Source organism: Anguilla rostrata, chromosome 11, assembly GCF_018555375.3.
Source record: "Anguilla rostrata isolate EN2019 chromosome 11, ASM1855537v3, whole genome shotgun sequence".
In the NCBI taxonomy this organism is placed as follows: Eukaryota; Metazoa; Chordata; class Actinopteri; order Anguilliformes; family Anguillidae; genus Anguilla; species Anguilla rostrata.
The window spans coordinates 17,876,661-17,895,255 of record NC_057943.1 but is presented as its reverse complement, the minus strand read 5'-3'; the positions used below and the strand labels follow the sequence as shown (position 1 = coordinate 17,895,255).

At 39.5% G+C, this 18,595-nt stretch overlaps 2 protein-coding genes across 8 annotated transcripts in view; one reads left to right on the top strand and one right to left on the bottom strand.

Moving 5' to 3' along the window:
* The window catches only part of nkain4 (sodium/potassium transporting ATPase interacting 4), a 43,833-nt gene extending 33,789 nt beyond the window's left edge, over window positions 1-10,044 (top strand). Inside the window, exons 5-7 of one of the 2 annotated variants that reach the window (XM_064298462.1) lie at window positions 1,009-1,069; window positions 5,628-5,712; window positions 7,437-10,044. In XM_064298462.1, coding sequence (XP_064154532.1) covers window positions 1,009-1,069; window positions 5,628-5,712; window positions 7,437-7,446 — 156 coding nt within the window. In that variant the 3' untranslated portion in view covers window positions 7,447-10,044. The remainder of the gene's footprint in view (window positions 1-1,008; window positions 1,070-5,627; window positions 5,713-7,436) is intronic. The other variant, XM_064298463.1, reaches the window with a different exon arrangement.
* Window positions 10,045-10,226: 182 nt separating this feature from the next.
* birc7 (baculoviral IAP repeat containing 7) lies at window positions 10,227-16,552 on the bottom strand. 6 transcript variants are annotated; one of them, XM_064298455.1, is made up of 8 exons: window positions 15,939-16,552; window positions 15,112-15,211; window positions 14,523-14,604; window positions 14,388-14,433; window positions 12,866-13,075; window positions 12,244-12,309; window positions 10,937-11,176; window positions 10,227-10,613 (listed from the first exon to the last, which is right to left on the bottom strand). In XM_064298455.1, the coding sequence occupies exons 1-7, from the start codon at window positions 16,483-16,485 to the stop codon at window positions 10,956-10,958; spliced, it is 1,272 nt and encodes a 423-aa protein (XP_064154525.1). In that variant the 5' UTR covers window positions 16,486-16,552; the 3' UTR covers window positions 10,227-10,613; window positions 10,937-10,955. The 6 variants fall into 6 exon arrangements, with proteins under 6 accessions (XP_064154525.1, XP_064154527.1, XP_064154528.1 ...); XM_064298457.1 differs by having other exon boundaries at window positions 10,937-11,155; window positions 15,939-16,551; XM_064298458.1 differs by having other exon boundaries at window positions 10,937-11,137; window positions 15,939-16,551.
* Between the last annotated feature and the right edge of the window lie 2,043 nt (window positions 16,553-18,595).

Below are 18,595 nucleotides of genomic sequence, written 5' to 3'. Positions count from 1 at the left end.
CAAACCATGAGCAAAGTTTGTTCCTCCCAGTCCCCTGTGCCTCTGTTGGGCTATCTGCTGAGATTCAAAACCCAGCTAAACTGCATGAGCATTTATTTATTTATGGCTTCATCATAACATGTTTTTTTTAAACTAGTTTCTGATGCCTGTAGAAGGAGCAGAAGGTTTTGATCAGTGATCGGCGCTGCCTTCAGGAGTTCACTGGTTTGCGGCTCTGTGCTTCTGGGCACAGGAAGCTGTCCACAGTGTTATTTTCTATTAGGAGATTAATTAGCCCAGTAGGCTACTGCTGCCAACACAGATATCGTCTTTAGTTAAGCTTCTCTATAGGGAAAAAAAGAGTAAAAAGTTAAGAGTAATTGACGCTGTTGAAAAAGATTTTAGTAATGTACCAACAATGCTGAAAAAGGCTGGGTTTTTTATTTTTTATTTTATTTTTTTACTGGAGGGTGAAAGTCATTTAATAGGCAGTGATATTATACACATTGACACTAAGCTAAGCTAGGTTCTAACTTTAGTCTATTTGATGAGGACTTGAACTCCCACAGATTATGAAATGTGTACTGTATGTTTCGCTTGCTACCTCAACCATTATTATTTTATATACAGGTGAAAGATTTGCCTGACTGCAGGGTATGACACAGAAATGTGTCGTCAGTTGACCTCAACTGTTTCATACTTTGATTTTATATATATTTTTATATTTAGTTTGGATTACCAAGGAAGTTAGTATGTGCTGAGAAATAGATATTACCAAGGAATCTTTTTTTAATGGAAAAAATATATCTTCCTGCATTTAGCATGTTTTAAACCTGGGTGACTGACCAATCAGTCCACTCATTAGTCAAGAGTGGGTTCTGATCAGTGGAGGCTTCTGTTCTACAGCGCTGTGTTTAGTCTGGTGTGAAGGGCACATGGAGGGAGCGGCACAAAATGGACTCCGCCAGCTTTCTCTTTTGCCTACAAACTCTCTGCCTCTGTATCACTATTTGTCTTGTGTCTCTGCAGCTCCTGGGGTTCGTGTACGCCTGCTATGTCGTCAGTGCCTTCACAGAGGAGGAAGACAGCTGTGAGTATGAGCGCCATAAAGTGAGGGAGCACAAGGCCCTGTGCAACTTGCTGACCTCCCCTCCTCCTCCTCCTCCTCCTTCTCCACTAGCCTCACCCACACTCCCTCCCCCAGTGCCACACCAGCTGGGGGGGGTTTCTTCCTGGAACCTGAATAGCTCATGTCCCCATTCCTCACCCTTTACCCCCCTTCTTCTTTCCCACCCAGGCTGTGACTCCCTCCCTCACCCCACCACCTCTCTCTTTCCTGTCTCTCCTTCCAGCAAACTGAGTCACTCCCTACTTTCCTGTTTGTTGACAAATTCTTTTCTTGATCCTCCTTTCTTTTCTTTCTTCTTTATTTCACCTAAGGGAATTATTCATAAACACATCCTTAGAAATCCACAACACTACTTACTTTCCCTTAAGACCCGCATATTAATTGGAAGCCAGAGAACAGCAAATTTAGCATTTATTTTGTTAGATCTGCAGTTTGATTGCTGTAGTAGATGCACCTACTGTAGGTATCAATGGTGGGTCACATAATGACAGATTTCAGTGTGTCTTTTAAGGTCATCGGAACAAAAGGTGCGACTACTTTGCCTCAGCTCCCAATAGACTCCCCCCCCCCCCCCTCGCACAAAGAGCAAGTGTCAGTCCTGAGTTCACCCATCTGAATAATTACTGGTGAAAATGCATCAATATTTGAAAGCTTTCTATTGGAGGCCTCCCCTGGTGTCTTGGAAAATGTACTTTTCAGTTTCTGTCCATTTACATGTCTGGAGCTGCAGCTACATTTTTTAATGTGCAAAAAGCAATAATTTCTTAGCATTTTCTTCAGCTGGTGAATGGTGTTTTTTTATTTATTTCAAATTGTAGATTTGGACTGGAGAAATCCTGGTGCAAAGTACCTGGCTTACATTAGTAAAGAGCAGCAGTAGACTTACACTGACCTTCTGCTGGAAGGTCAGAGGTCATCTTCAGGCGTGGCCTATTGGGGGAGAAGCAGTGTGGGAAAGAGGACATTTTAAGTAGCATGGTAAAATGAGTCCTCTGTGGCTCCTCCCAACAGGCTCATGCCTTTCTGCTGCTTATTTAGTACAAATTAAACTTTAATTTGGGAGATGCTGTTTTCACTTTGCTTCCTCTTGCTTACATTTGTCTTAGTCAACCAATTCACAATAAAATGTAATCCCATTTAAACTGGGACCTAAAAGGCCATTTAGCAAAAAGTGATCATGGTGTAGTAATTAGAGTTAAGTGAACGGTACAGGTGAATAATGTGTGATACCATACTTGGGTGGTAGTGTGCATTATGAGTGTCCCTAAATAAAGCTGGATCAAAACGGGAGAACCTCAAATTATAATCAATCTTGACCTTTTTCTAGAATTTTCCAGTTTACATGTTTGTTAACATTTCATTTGTCATTTACCTTGGCTACAGTTTTCTGAATATTTAAGAGACTATAAATTTCAAGCTATTTTTAGATACTGTCCCTGATCTCAAGGGAATTCACCAACTGCCTGTGGTCTCTAAATCTGATCAGGGCTCATCTTCCTGATGTGAAAAGAGGTAATATAATCAGGCAATCCTTGTCAGATTGAAACCCGTTTAGTTTGGCAGTGTGTGTGTTAAACTGCCATAATATTTTCAAACTGGTAATGATATTGGGTCAGGTTAACAATGCCTACTTTATGCATTTCTGAATCCCTTTGAAAACTAGAAAAGTGAAAGGAGAAGTTGAAATGGGGCTGTTGAAGAATTGCCACTCTTTTCATGAGGTCACATACCAAGGATTCAGTGGTTGTGAATGTTTAAACCCCCTCTGGCATGGGCTGTACCATTGTGTAATCAATCACTTCTAAGTAATCTCTGGAGGGCTGAACCATTCTGGCTGGGGTACAAACACCAAGAAACAATTGACTTTTCCTTGCTGTTTCTTCCTTCTGTTTTGTTTTTTCATTGCCTTTAATGAGCATCAATCTGTCCATGTACCAGCTGCAATAACTAAGTAACTGTCACACTTTATGAAAATATGTTTTCCAACGTAGTTTGAAAAGACTATGAGCAATGGCTTATGGATTGTTATTAAATTTAAAATTATTTTATTAAATTTTTTTTGCTACACATTTAATCTCTCCTAATGTATCAATTCCATCATAGTTTATAGTTCAGCCATATAGATCTCAATCATACTGCTCGAACTCAGGGACTTGAGAAATCAGGTTCTTGACAAACCTAAAAGCTTAATTTTCCACAATGAAATAGTTAAAGTTGGAGTCTGAATTCCTAATCTAACCTTGCAAGTCTGGATACCTGTTTTGTTGGGATAGTGTCTACACTAATGTATCGAACGTGAAGGCATTACTCTCATCCTCTCCCTCTCCTCCTAATGAAAACTGTGGATAATAAGGCTCAGGTCTCTGACTGACCACTCATTCTCACTGCCTCATTAAGCATAATGGCACCCGCAAATTCCCTTGCCACATTTGTTTATGTGACTTGGGCAGCAGAAAGGGGAGGAGGGGGGGGTTACCTGGAACAAATGAAGGGTTGATCAAGGCTGAATTCCCCTTGAGTAGACTGCAGTATGTTTTGTTGGAAAAGAAAGCAGGCTTATGTTCTTCTGGCAGGGAAAGAGGTGGCTCAGAGTGCTTTGAAGAACACTTAAAGAAGGAGCAAAGCTGAGGCATGCAGTAACAGTCTGGGTCTTATCCATTTGGGTCTCAGTATTGGAGCTGGAGTACCATCCATGTGTAGTTATCTGCCATGTGCAGATACTCAGCCAGGGTGGGGGTGGGGAGGGGTTAAAAATCCTCTTAAATCTTGGTTTATGTAGCTGTGTTCTCAGTGTGAGTGGGGCTGCTTTCTGGTGCCGAGTCACATTATTTATACATTATCATCGTAACCAAATAGGACCCACCGAGACTTTCATCTAATCACATGACACTAAGGAGGACTGGAACTGTGAGGGAAGGACACAGAGAGGAGGAGAGTGAAGGAAAGGGAAGGAAGAGGGGCGGGGGGTAGGTTTGTGTTATTAAATGATTCCACACCGTAAGCATGCTGAAACAAGGGGTACACTATCCAAAAGGTAAACAAATAAACTAACGAAGAGGGCAAACACACACTCAAACACATAAAGAAAAATGAGATTTCAGTTTCTCCGTGACTGAAGCTCTCTTTTTGCTGTTTGTAACAACAGCTGGGGGCCTTCAAATCCATTTACCTTAATGAGACGGAACTTTCCTGTGGGAGGCCCATCAGCTCTGTGAGCCGTGTGCAATCCGTTGATCCATCAATACAAGATCCACTCCCCAGGTGTAGTGATGGGGAATGATGGGGATAAATTCCTCCCATCAGTTCCACCACCCTCACTTGAAGATGAAGATGCTTTTACACACTTGCACGAATGCACACATGCACTCACACACTGACACACGTACTCTCGTTTGCGCACACACACACATACACATAAACCACTAACATCTAAACTCAGATTGGAATATGGCGTTCCAGCATTCAGGCAACATTCTGTTTGCAATGAGGCTTCAGGAAATTGAATTTAGAATTGCCACAAGACTAAAACAGGAGTATACAACAAAACATATTATTATTATTATTATTATTATTATTATTATTGTTATTATTATTATTGTTATTATTATTATTATTATTATTCATTCAGGCAAGTCTCTCGCTCTGTCTGCATTTCTCTGTCTTTCTTTGTCTCATACTGTCTGATCTGACACGTATCAAAACAAGGGTGTGTCCCAAAGGACAGCTGAATTTGCAGGTTTTCATAGTAGCTGAAATCTATGGTGCTTCTTGGCATTCAGGCCCCTGGATTAAGCCCAATATCATTTCTGGCTGCTGGGTTGATGCAAGGTGGATCAGAACAGAATGGAGACCATTTGATTTCCATTTGACTGTAATTACTCACTTCTCACATTGTGATACATAACCTTTCATCCTTTGACCCAAGAATATCTCCTCTTCAAGAGTCTCCATTAGGGTGGATCATTTGAAAGCAGTGTCCATGATTGTAATCTTTATGCATTTTATTTGGCACGTGCTATATCTGGGGAAGATTAAACTGGAAGGCCATGATGAGAAAATCCCTGATACAGAAAAATATTGGTCTTTGTTCTTTCTTCGTGGGTGACAGGATTCATAAAAAAAAACAGGTTCTTCCAAATTACTTGATTGTGTTGCTCTTTGTATTTGAGTGGCTGCTTTACCAGTGCAGGGGAAATGAGGAATTATACAATTATACGCCCCCCAAAAAAAAAAAAAAAAAAGAAATCACTGCAGCCTGCTGGAAGTGTCACCCCCTGTTAGGGTAGCTGATTATTAGTCTGCAGCAGGGACATGGGGTTCTCTGCATCACATATGCTCAACAACTGCTCCCTTCGTAAAGACAACCCACATCACTTTCATTTTTCTTCTTCCATATTTGCTGTCTGTTATCCTGTTGGTGCCTATTTAGTGGTTTGTTTTTTTTTGTTGGTATATTTATTTTATCATGTTATGATTTAGTTTTAGATTTCATTTGATCCTTTTTTTTTTTGGTTTTCAGTTGATTTTATTGGTGGATTTGATCCATTCCCCCTCTACCATGTCAATGAGAAACCATCTCACCTCCTCTTAAAGCCCATGTACCTGTAAGTATATGATATGATAAGTATATCTCTTACTCAGACTGCTGCAGTCTTTCCTCCACCCACATAAAAATGTGTGTGTGTGTGCGCGCGTTCTATTGGTTTTTCACTAATTGCTGAGGGGTTTCTTGAGGCACTGATATGATTGTAGCTTTGCCTCTCACTCTTATATTTACTTACCATTTTAAATACATTTTTGCAAGCCAAAGGCTAAAATCATCTACAAAATGATGTTGTAAACTGCAAATTGGAAATTGTTTGATGTTTAGTACAGTACTAAAATACTGCCATTGTTGAATTGTTTTTAAAAAATATTTTAAATCTTTTCTTCTTGTGGCTGATGTGGGCATGCAGGTGTAATGTATATATATTTTGTATTCTGACTCTTGCTCATTGTATTGAATGGTGCCTTTTTGTTTTGGATATTATTTAAGTTGTACCATAGTTTTTTCACATTCCAGTAACTATAATAAGATCTTAATTACTTTCTCACTGTTGCGTTCTTCGAATGAGTCTGTACAGAAGAGTAATGATGGAAGTGTAGACTGCTTGTATGTGTTATCACTGTTTTCAGGTCAAGGACGAGTGTTTGAGACAGTGAAGCTGTATGTTAAATAGGCGGTTGAGGACAACTACCTACTCAGAAGCTTGGGTTTTCTCTCTTTTTTGGAATTTTGTGTTTAAACATGGAAAGAAAATGCTATGCACTCCACACACAAGGATCACGAGATTGCGGCTGCTTACTATTTTCAACACCTTTGGGATAAACCACATAAAGTGTTGCACTTACAAGAGAATATGCAGCATCTTACATGAATCAAATCACTTTGAGCAAGCAGGGCTCTCAGAAGGGGAAATGCCCTGTGGTATTTCACGTGTTTGCATCACAAAGGGCTCTTTGAAATCCAAGTGAAGCCTTTGCTTGCAGATTTAATCAAATCCAATAAGAAAACCCAGGACACAATTGTATGTTTATGAGATTTCAAGATAATTTTTTAACAAGCACCTTTTCCATACGTTAATATTCTGTTGCCCTTTTACTGCATAAAAAGTGAATCACACATGACCCATCCCAGAAGACATTTGTATTTGTATGGCAGGTGCTATGAAGCATTTGGAGGCATTATGAACAGCCTGGAGTGTATGCACTCTAACTTAAGTCTAAAGAGCTACCAATATGTCTATTTGGCCAGGAGAGGTTTCTCCTCTCCCCATTTATTCCATTTAGTTGTTTATGTCATATTTCACTTCATATTTTCTGCAATATTTATAGAGCTACCTCTTTAAATGGAAATATCTGGAGGCCTGAGGGACATGCCATGATTTTTAGGTGTAAGAACATGAATCACAGTCACGCTTTCTTTGAGTATATGCTTAACATTTGGAAAAAGCAATATATTATGTTGGAAATTTTAAATGTGCTGAGCAATAGCACTTAATTTATTTTTGTGAATTGAGGGGAATATACTTGCCTTGAAGAATGTTTTTCCTGACAGTTTAATCATCTGTTTTTCAGACAAGACTTGGTTAAAGTTTTTTGTCAGGATAGTGAGAGAGATGGGGTGAATTTTATTCAATCAAAGGCAACGGCTCAGGAATGAATGTTTCATGGGTTTTTATAGGACTGTGTGCACACGCATGTGTGAGCATGCACATGCATACATGAGCTTTGTGTGTGTCAGCAGGTATTTTTTGCCCTTGCTGAGTTTTTTTCTTGCATATTTCAGGTCTACGTAAATAGAGCTTTAGGGTATGCAAAGGTCATTTCTGAAGATCGAGAGGAAGGTCTGACATGGAGAACTGGAAGAGAAGAGAGAGGCTGCGTAACTCAACGTTGATGCGGAAGTCCATAGGACAATGCAAAAGCATTCCTCTGCTTCACATTTCTTTTCAGTCATTTTCAGTGTTGTCAGTACACTGCTTCAAAAATACAACACTTCCAAGTTGTGTCCAATTCTCTGGGGAAAATGGTTTAGTTCTGGAGTGGGGAAATTTACAGTGAAACTTCAGAGCTATTTGGATGCACAGTTTTAACTGAAATATTAGGTGTATAACAAATGGGAGCAGTCAATAAGAATTCAGTGCCTGTGGCACTGTTTTCTCATTGTTGTCTCTGTCATTGTTGTCTGTATTTGTCAGAACTACAGAAGTGCACACTAGCCCAGCTGAGAAGTTCACAGAGTTCCTAGCCTCATTTTTATTAGTCTTTTGTTATTGTTTTTTTAAATAGCTATTGATTGAGTTATACTGTGCTGTTTGAATAAGGCCCAGGACCTATGGATACACTGGCCTTGCAGAAAGAGGAAGGAAATGAACATGCATTTGAAAACAAAGCTGTGAAACCCCAAGGAACAATTAAATAAAAAACAAAATGCTTTCCGTTGGGTTAAAAAAAACAACATGAAATGTTGATGTAAATGGCACATGAATCAAGAACTAAAGAAGAAAAAAAACATGTCAACATTTATGTTTTGACTTAAATATACAGTAGGGACCTTTTTTGTTAAAAGAAAAACCTCTTCAATTTGTAAAAAGTCTTAAGCTATATTTTGACAGTGTTTTAATAAAGTGGGTGCTTTGGAGCTGCTGGGAGTGGAATTAAGGAATACCCATTATCTTCATACACCCATTCCCCATGGGTAAAATAGGAGACGCAGCTCGGGATGATGCATGGGGAGGAGGTATTGATATAGTGGGCCAATAAAAGCTGCCTCAATCTCCAGCAGCTCTTTACTGTATCTGTTTGAATGTGCCAGAAGGGCGAGGGGGGAGGGGGGGATGGGGGGTTATTGTGGTTAAGTAAGTCATAAATATTTACAGAGGGTGTTGGATAACATTGTTCATTTACAGCCCAGTGCAGTATTAGCACTAATACTCAGGTCACCCACCCACCGCATGGTTGCAACTGTACCGAACTGTGACTGTATAACTGTTTTTTTATAGTGGGTAAGAGAGAATAGGAGAATGTACATGGATCACAAAAAAAAAAATCATGCAGGGAGCAACCCATGATTAACTGAGGTCAAGTCTGTTTTTGTGTTACCGTATATATAATAACTGGAGGCCAGCTAGTTGAAGACTATCTATAATGTTGGTAGCGCGTTCAAAGAAAAATGCAAGCAGCAGTTCTTCACTTTCTGTTTAAATTAACTATGCTGTATTACCAGTGTGCACAGAGCTGATCAGAGGTCAGAATAACTGACTAACCCGTCCTCATCATGGGTCATCTTGATGGTGATATAATGAGGAGGTGATCCCTCAATCTGTTCCCATGGCTTCATTATTGTCATGATTCTATACTGCCCCCTCGTGTTGAATGTGTGTATTAATTGTCTGGCAACTAAAGTCATTCCTAGCTAAATGTAAGCATTGCAGTTGTCTGTTTTGACATTCGACAAGATACGTAGTTGAAATGTAAATGTTAAAAAAACAGAAAACTAAAACTGTGTGCTAAAAGAACGGATACAGGGACCACTGGTGCCAGTGTTTTCTCTTGCTCTACACATTCTCTTGAACTAGTTGTTCTGCATGTGCTTTCATCTGAAGTTAATGTATTTGCATTTCATCACAGCTTGTTATTGATGTAAAATAAATCATCACTACCCCATGCAGAAAGTATATATTTCAACTTTCAAATTTGTGTTATTCCAGTCTTAAATTCATTTTTCATTCTTAATCAACACTTAAGAAGAGATGTATATGATTTGATAAATTTGAGGAAAAAAATGTTGAAAACATTTGTCACAAGGTAAGTGATCTTGTATTCGTTAAATTTTTAATTAAATTATATCAAAGTTATCGGTTCATTTAAGCATGATTGCATGCTGAGAATCAGGTGAAGCATAAGGCTATCAGATTGCCCTGGCAGTTTACGTCTTGGTTAGCTGATGAGATAATGTTCAAGGCCCTCTGTTCTGCTCGCAGGCAGACATCATTGATTAAGTAATGTACATAACAGCTTGTGAATAGAACTTATGAGGGCTAACAAAAACTGAGTATCCTGGCAAGATTTTCTTTTGACGCACTTGTATGAGCTAGTGTGTAGGATGTTGTTTTTCAGTGGTCACACAGTGAACAAACCAAACTGTCATTGCTTTACATCACAGTGAATAGAGTCTGCTGTATCATTTTTTAATGGTATGATTGTCTTGCCTGATGTATCATGTTCATTAGATGATTTATTGTCTCAATGCTTTTTGTATTCCATAACATGTTGCCACTGTTACATACAAGTCATCCATCTCTTAATTATGTGATCCTGTTAACGTCTGTGGTTTGTACTCAAAAAGTGTAAATAGAAGTTTGTTAATAAATTGTGTACTTTTAATTAACCAATCCTGTTTATTCATATATTTTTCTTGGTAAAGCATATCATGCCAGAATATAGCCCTATTTTTGCATTTTGAACAGAATTCTAAAACGCTTTTACATCTTTCGTCTGGTTTGCAAAAAGAACAGTATAACTGTTGTTTTGTAGTAACATGTAAAATACCATCAGCATGTGAAAATGTCCTAAATGGTTGTCAGTACATTTTTATTTTAGAAAAAAACAGTATATAAATACAGTCTGTATTTCAGCAAAAAAAAAATAGTGATATATTTTGAATTGGTCATTATATTTACATGAATCATAATTTATAGCAGAATTGTTTCCATTTTATTTTGAAGGAAAAATCCACAACAGAAAGTCTGTACATTCCTGTCCGTACTCATAGCCCACAGTAAAACTCTGCTTCTTTGTCTTAGCTCAGCACAACAGCCCACACAGGGTCTGACCATCCCAGCACACGCAGAACATTCTCACTATTTCCTCACCACACTGGGGGAATATTTTTTTTCAGTTGGGCATTTTTTTCTTCTTCAGTGGGAATCATCTAGCATGGCATGGTGTGGTAATTCTGTAACTGCGGAAGGGAAAAAAAAGCCTTTCATCAGTGTGCAAAGTGCAATTTGAATATTTTATTTATTAAATCATACAGAAAGCTCTTGGATATTGGAGCTAGCATATGGTTGTTGGTCAGTGATATAAGAGGAGAATCAAAAATATAAATATAAAATGAGCGTAATTTTTAATATATTTTCTGTTAATGTCAATTAGACGTTTACTGAAACAGGGATCACTTATTTGTATATATTTCTGCAGTACGACTATGGGTATAAATATAAATGTATACTCCATTAATGGAGTAAAATGAACTCCATTAGGAAAAGTAGGGGGAACTCATACCGTGGGTACTGTGCGGATCTTAAGACATGAAGGCTCGGACGCTCCCGCGGATGACAGCACGGCAGATGGGGCAGTGACGCAGGCTGGCTGCGCAGTCGGTGCAGACCACCAGGTGACCGCAGGGGATGAACACGATGGACACCAGCTTGTCCATGCAGACCTTACAGGTGCGCTCCTCCTGCAGCTGCCTCAGCTGTTCCTCTGGACTCAGGTCCCCCACTACTCTCTCACACACACACGCTCACATGCACGCATACACATGTGCACACACGCACACACACGTACACACATGCACATGCAGGCACACGCATGGACATTCACACACACACATGCATACACATGGACAGCAAGAGAGAGACCGCACATAATAACACAAAATATAAAGGTCCTGTGCAATTTATTTGTATTCTCATTTTTTCCTAATTTGTAAGCATGATAAAAATCACATTTCCTTTTCACATAATATCTGATTTCACAAGAGCTGGACATTGGGCACAAAGTGACTGTCTGTAATAGATATTCACAAGTCACACTACTGATGCTAATGTGTATTACCATGTTACTGGTGTTTGTAACATGATCTCCAAAAGATCAATACCAAGTCCTCCTGTAGCAGACAGTATCAGGATGTTGTTGCTTTCTCAAATGAATAGAATACGTTAAATATCATCACTTGTTTTCTTTGGTTCTTTTTTGTATAACTATTAAAAATACTACTTTTGATTACATACATTTTAAACTATGGTTATGCTCTAACAGAGCCAAAGAAACATGGCAGGGGGATAGTGATGACATCATCTCCCGAGAGAATGAGTGGTGCATGTTGTTTCATCCACGCAGGGCTGAAACTTTAAGCCTATTGACACATGCTGAACGCACAGCTCACCTACTACACCGCATTCTTACAATGTTTATGCAATCAGTGTGATCATATTGGTAATATGTTCAGAAAATGTTGTGAGGATGCTATGCATTGGCTGGATACATAAGCACTGATTCACTTTCGACAGGTCTCCCATCCATTACTGCAAGTAACTCTCCCCAAAAGCAGACAGAAAATATTTTCAGTGAACTCTGAGAAATGTATTCTCTTGTATTATACCTCAGGAAATGCCATGGACAGGCTGTAACTACTGAAACTACACAGAGAGAGTTCATGACGTGATAGGGCAGGGGACAGCACTCCATATCATGTCCCATTACAGCCCAGTGCACTGAGAAAAACTAAAAAGGCTCTTCTGTGAAAATAACCCATTTCTTTGTAGGATGTAGAGGTATGTATATAGATTGAGGAAGCCTGAACTCACCTTTCTCTTTAACATGAGGGTGTGTCCCCTCCACTCCTGCACTTGTGCCCAGCCTCTCTACAGGCTCTGGGGAATGACCACAAACAATGACATCATATGAATGAGGAAAAGAGATAGCAAACGGTTTGGGACTTAACTGAGAGCAGGTATGAGTTATAGAAAATGTTACATAGTGATGAAGGATAAATTATTTTTGAACCAAAAGATTCATTGTACCTCATTATCTATGTAATATGTTCATGAAGGGGAATGAGAGTGGTGTCAGGTCACAAAAAAAGACACCACAGGGAAGGCCCAGTGTACAAAAACCACTTGCATCCAAAGACCACATGTGAACACCCAACATGTGAAAAGCACACGTGAAGTCTAAAAATACCCCTGCTAATATGGTGAGAGCAAGAAAAGCAAACACAAAAGTCACACGTTTCGTTTTACGCATTACGCATACGTTTAAATTTTCATTCACGTGAAAAAAGCCAATCACATGTGAAGATGTCCAGTTCAATTTTCTTTTCACATGTGAACGTAAATATTTGCATGTGAAATTGTTTTCATGAGGGGGAAGCTAGCACTTCCAGCCCTGGTTTGCTGCAGCACACTGCTGCATGGGACACTACTGTACCTCTGGTCTGCTCTGACCCCTGCCTGTCCTCCTCCTCAGCCTGCAGCACGTCAGCCACCAGGTCGGACACAGACGTGTAATGGCTGCCAGTGAGCAGGTATTTGGTCTGCACTAAACTCTCCACCAATCCAGCATCAAAGCCCATCTGCAGCACCGTCTGGACAACAGGGGACAACAGAGCAGATGAGGAGCCCTGGCCCCGGCCCAGGTCTGTGGGGGAAGAGAAGGTAGAATGCGTGGGTACTGCTGGTCCAAATGTACACTGTCCCACGCAGCAATGTGCTGGGGAGGCGTTAAGATGGAATGGCTCCCAATGATAATGTCAATTTAGAAAGGTTCAAATAAACAGGTCTTTTTTTTAAATGAATAATGTCAAAATTCACACCACAGATAAATGTTTGCCAGAAAATGCAATCCTTTGAATTACCTTCAACAACTGAAATAGCTTTATGAGTAGTTTATGTGCACAGCAATATTTTTTTTAATCCATCAAAGATACTGTTTGGACGTTAGATCTGTTAATACTTTTTGATACATGTTCAGTTTACTTCTTTGATAAATATGGCCTTTTTCCATGAATGAAAACGGTGCAAATACAAATGTAGAGCTGTACAAATTAACACCTTGGACTGGAGAAATCCATGTCTGAAAAAGACTGAGTGTGTGTAACATTTTACACTGAACACATGTTTCTTTCTTACAGTAAGTTAATATAGAGGTTTTCTCTTTGGGGGCTATGTGGGATTGTTTGAATAGGGAGAAGTGACATTTTGTTTCCTGCCAGATTCACAGAGAAAACCAGAGTGTGGGCTCAGATAGTAATCAATGCCTGTTTTAGGAAGTTTGACAAATGAAGCCAAAATGGTGCTGGAGGGAGGAGCCCCTGAGGGTCAGCACACCAAGCAACAAACATGTAGCACTTACACTAATTAAAATGGAGATCAAAATAGAGTTGTTCTCCACAATACATACTCAGGAAGTCCGAGATTTCTTGAGACATCTTTTATATATATATAAAACACTGTGTTGTGCTTTTTTCTGCTTCCCGCTGTGCATTCATGAGACTTTTCTTAATATGTCCCCCACTGTCTGCAGCTAAGGGCGTACTTGCTACCTTTAGCAGAAAATTCATATTTATTACATTTTTGAAGCTGATCCTGGTTTAAAACTATCTAAAGTAAAAGAATGCTAAAGAAGCACAGCCTGGAGAGCAAAGCATACATTATCATTTGTGCTCCAAGGCATTCATTGTGGGAGAAAGGGGAATCTATTTTCAGTCTCATCTGAATTAAGATCTCATTGATGAAAGGTATGATTTCGAGTCATGACTTCATTATGTGCCTGTTTCTGAGCTTGTCCTGAAGATACCTTTTTTAAATTCTGTATTTATGCAATAGACACACATTAATTCCACAGACAGATTTAATACACTGAGATTGAATCCTCAGTTCTTTGCTACAGAACATACCCAACTTTATATTTCCTTTCACAAGACCACGAATGGATTCTTTACTGGACTCACCATGTCCTGAGCTGATATCTCTGGCCAAAGCACTCTGTCCACTACCCTGGAGAAGGAAAAACAATGATTTTTGAAGTATTAGGAAATTTTCATATGCATACGATCTATGTTGCTGCTGAATGCCATTTCACTTACCCTGGTTTCACCAATATTGAAATAGGACTCTTGGATGCTGCTGACATATTGCTGTCCTCTTGTTTGAAGCAAAAACTCACATCTATGAGAAAAATAATGGGAGTGCTCATCTCAAAGGCCTCTCACCTTTGAATGCTTTGGAAAGAGAATAAGAACAGTGGATGGCAGAGGGAATCCTGGCCTGACTTTTACTTTACAATTGATTTTTCTTTCAGACCACGGTGATCCAATTAAAACAGGCCAAAAAAATTATTATGCACATAAATGGCGCACAGGAAGAAGTACTGTATATAGCATGCAAGTCAGTACAATTTGTATCAGTTTCTAAGTATTACTTCTATTAAAATCACTTCACCCCATTTGTCACATTAAATGCCTCATTTGCACTTTAACAAATAGGGACCTATCAGGAGTAGATTTTTGTTGTAGTTGTTGTTGTGTTCTGAGTCTTACTAGGTCTTTTCTTTTTGAGAGACAAGACAGAACATTTGAGATAATATTAATGCTTGACTTTCAAAGGGCATCCAAAGTGTTCTCTAATTCATTTCTTGTAAATCTTGTGCTATCTGCATTATATTTGGCTTGTTACCGTGGAAACCATTTGGCATGTTCCTGCCATGGATCATCCCCTGGCTCCCAGTTCCTCAGGCCTCCATCACAGTAGAAGCATTTGACATTGTCACCATGGCCTTAGAAGGAAACCAGCAGGAATTACCCATCAGCACTTGTGCACACTCACATTTCTTCACACAGAGACACACACGTACATATACCACTTACAGTATATATATAATATATATATATATATATATATATATATATATATATAATCATGTTACTTGTGGTACATCTAATGAGTCAGTGCCATACCTACCAAACTGCAATTTTGAGTTCAATGAGACTCATCTAGAACAATGAGTGAGCCACAATAGCCAATCATACAAATTAGGCATAGTATTTTTTACATAAATATCCATCTCAAAATTAGCCTACAGGGCTCCGTGAAGCTTTCACATTGTGATTCTATCTCAAAAGATAAAAAGCAACAATAGTAGCAGTCCTAGTTCTCTCCGGTGTTTTCTACCCATAATTCCATGACTCTGCAGCTCTATTGTAAAGGGAATTGGCACAAAGACATGGGGCTATTAGCATTCACTATTGAATATACCATTGCTGTCTTTTTTAACATGGTGCTGTAATTAATTTTGTGGAATTATATTACATTTTCAACAATTACCATAAATGTTAACAACTTCCGTAGAGCACAACTACAACCAACACAAACATCAGGTTCTAATTCTTGCGAGATTGTGAACTGCACTAAGTGACAGATGGATTTTATTGATATTAAACAGTATTATATTTTAGTTGCCATCTGATAATAGTCTAATGCTTTACACAGAAGGGTGTGCGTACCAGTGTAGAAGAAGCCTGCGCTTGCCAGAACCTCTGGCTGGACTAAGGCACCGGTCGGCCAGTTGTGAAATGTGGTCAATCGTGACTCCTCAGCTTCCATCTCCGGATATACCGCCTGTCCAACGACCACCTGGTCATCCACTGTCATCCTCTGAAGCTGACTCAAGAGTTGCCCATCAACGGCATCTGGGGATCCAGGCGCAGGAAGCCGTTGAATGTTTCCAACGTTTCTTCCCAAAACGAAGCTACACGTTGGGAAGTGTCTTTCGTGCTCCCCCAACGGGCTGTCGCCATGGACCCAGAATCTCAATATTCCACCACAACAGAAACATTTCACCTTATCCCCTGGTCCAAGGAAGTAAAACCCAGCTTTGGCTAAGTCGACAGCGGTCACCGGTGCATCGCTAGGCCAGTCTTGAAAAGTTCTAAACCTCTCCTCCTCGCTCCTCATCCTGGGCTCCACCAGAATAAACAACAGCACGTTCCTGTCATCCGACATGTTGGGGTCCGTGGTGTTTTCGTTGCCCTCCGATCGTGTTCCTGTCATCCCCTGTGCGTTCCATTATGGACTGTGCGGCTGTGGCTCGCTCTCACCGCCTGTCATATGTTTGCCAGCTACAGTGTTGACAGCGGCAATACATCAAATAGCATTCCAGAAAACTCAATGGCCAGAATCAAGTCCCGTGTGGTCCAGCCTTGAATGGCGTAGACACAATAAAGAATTTCAATGGCATAAAAAGCCTATAACACTGATGCGGAGGGGGAAAAAATCACAGAAGTTTGAAAGTTTATATAGTATATACGTCGAAGTTAGGATGGGGAAGTATAGCCTATAACGAAGGAAGTTACTTAAAATAAGAATGTTAGAATAGTCTACTTTATAAAGATCAGTTAAATTATTATCTGTCACTATAAATACATAAATAAACAAATAAATAATTAAGTAATCCCCGCACTATAGGTGAAAAACAGCAATGTGAGGTTATGCACTGTGGATGCATTCTATTAATTGCTCGTCCAGTTGCTTTTTACATACTGGCGACATCATCACAGTTTGTTATTTTTATTGCATTTATCGTCGAGAGAGTGTCGGTCTGTCCAATATTAATAAATAACTCCAAAAACGCTATCTTCATGATAACAACTCAATTTACTCCATGGAATTACCGAACCACAGACATATGGATATTGAAATATCACTATTGCTTGGCTGTTTCTATGTTATAGTGCCATCCAGCGGATATGCTGTAGGCTATAAGAAAGCGTGCGTGTCCGAAGACCCAGGAGGTAGCCTAGACAAGCAAACGTTGTGGAACATGTCAAACAATGTGATAGCTACCGATTATCAAGCGTTTGCTGTATTATAACCATTTCCCAATTTGAACTTATTTCAAAATACACAGAAAGGAATCACAAGTTCTCCATTCTTCAGCAAACCATCCATGAAAAAAGACATTTTGGATAGGGCCTGTCAAAATCACTATGACTAGGTCCCAGCTATAGGACCTAAGCTATACGTATGGTAGGATGCTTATTGAAATACCTTTTTCAAATAACTTTAATTGTTAATTAGTGGACATAACAAAGATTATGGATTAGTTTTTTAAACAGAAAAAGTAATAGTATTCAAAGCAATAGATTGTTTTGATAAGAAACAATCTAAAGTCCTATTTGATTTTAGACATTAAAGGCATACTAGGCTATGCAAGATTTTTACCTTGAAAATATAAAATAACCATGGTAAGGCATATCTGTTATGCACTGGAAAACTCTGTCTTTATGCATTCTTTCTGAATTAGCGCATCCTTTGTGCTCCTCTGTCTTCCCAAGGTGCTCCTCTTAGCTCTCCCCACTTGATACCACCACTGCCGAACATCAGTCCTCAGAGCCAATCGCATGGACCAACAAGCTCCGACAGTCCTTCCAGAGTGCACAACACGCCCTGTCATCCGCCCGCACCATCACATTTCCCAGGCCTTCAGACCAACTGTGGATCGTGAGAGATGGTGCGGATGTTTCTGGGTATGGCGCTGTTTCCTGTGCAGGGAGGGGTGGGCGTGGCTGCAGAGCTAGCTAACGAAGAAGTCCAGATACAGCGAAGCAAAAAGACAAGCCGACAGGGTTCCTTCAAGACAGTTAACCTTGAAATTGCTTTTCCTTGGTGCTGTCAGCTGAAGCCAATGGGCAAAGCTGGCCACAATAAGGACTTTGGTGAGTGTCTGAAATGTTCAAGATTAAGGTTCCAACAATAAAACCACTACTACTTTCAACAAAATGGAATAAATTAAGCTGTAATTCAATTTGCCTTCTTACTGTCATTCACAGTTGTCTGTGGGGCTGTAGCTGGGTACTATTTGAGTCATTTCAGAACAATGTTACATGCAGTGATCAAAATGGTCAATCATACATGCAAGATAATAGATGATCAAATTCATGTAAATTTGCAATTTAAGTAAGGAAGCGTTTATAACTTTATTTCCTTATATGATATTTACATTCAAATTATATCAGAACATTCAGTACAATATTCTGGAAAAGTCAGGAAAGGGGAGCCATAAGGATTTCATGATGGCAGGTTTATCAAATTATTAGTGACAATGATCAAACTGACTACTGTGGGGTTTCCAGTGTCAACTACTTTTCAACTATACTACTCT

Bases quoted from the DNA above. Each gene is read 5' to 3' on its own strand.
- birc7 (XM_064298455.1), bottom strand. From the start codon at position 16,485: ATGACAGGAACACGATCGGAGGGCAACGAAAACACCACGGACCCCAAC. The intron at 14,605-15,111 runs GTAACAAGCCAA...TTTTTCTCATAG, and splicing joins CATGCCAAATGGTTTCCACG to ATGTGAGTTTTTGCTTCAAA. The intron at 14,434-14,522 runs GTAAGTGAAATG...TTCCTTCTCCAG, and splicing joins TCAATATTGGTGAAACCAGG to GGTAGTGGACAGAGTGCTTT.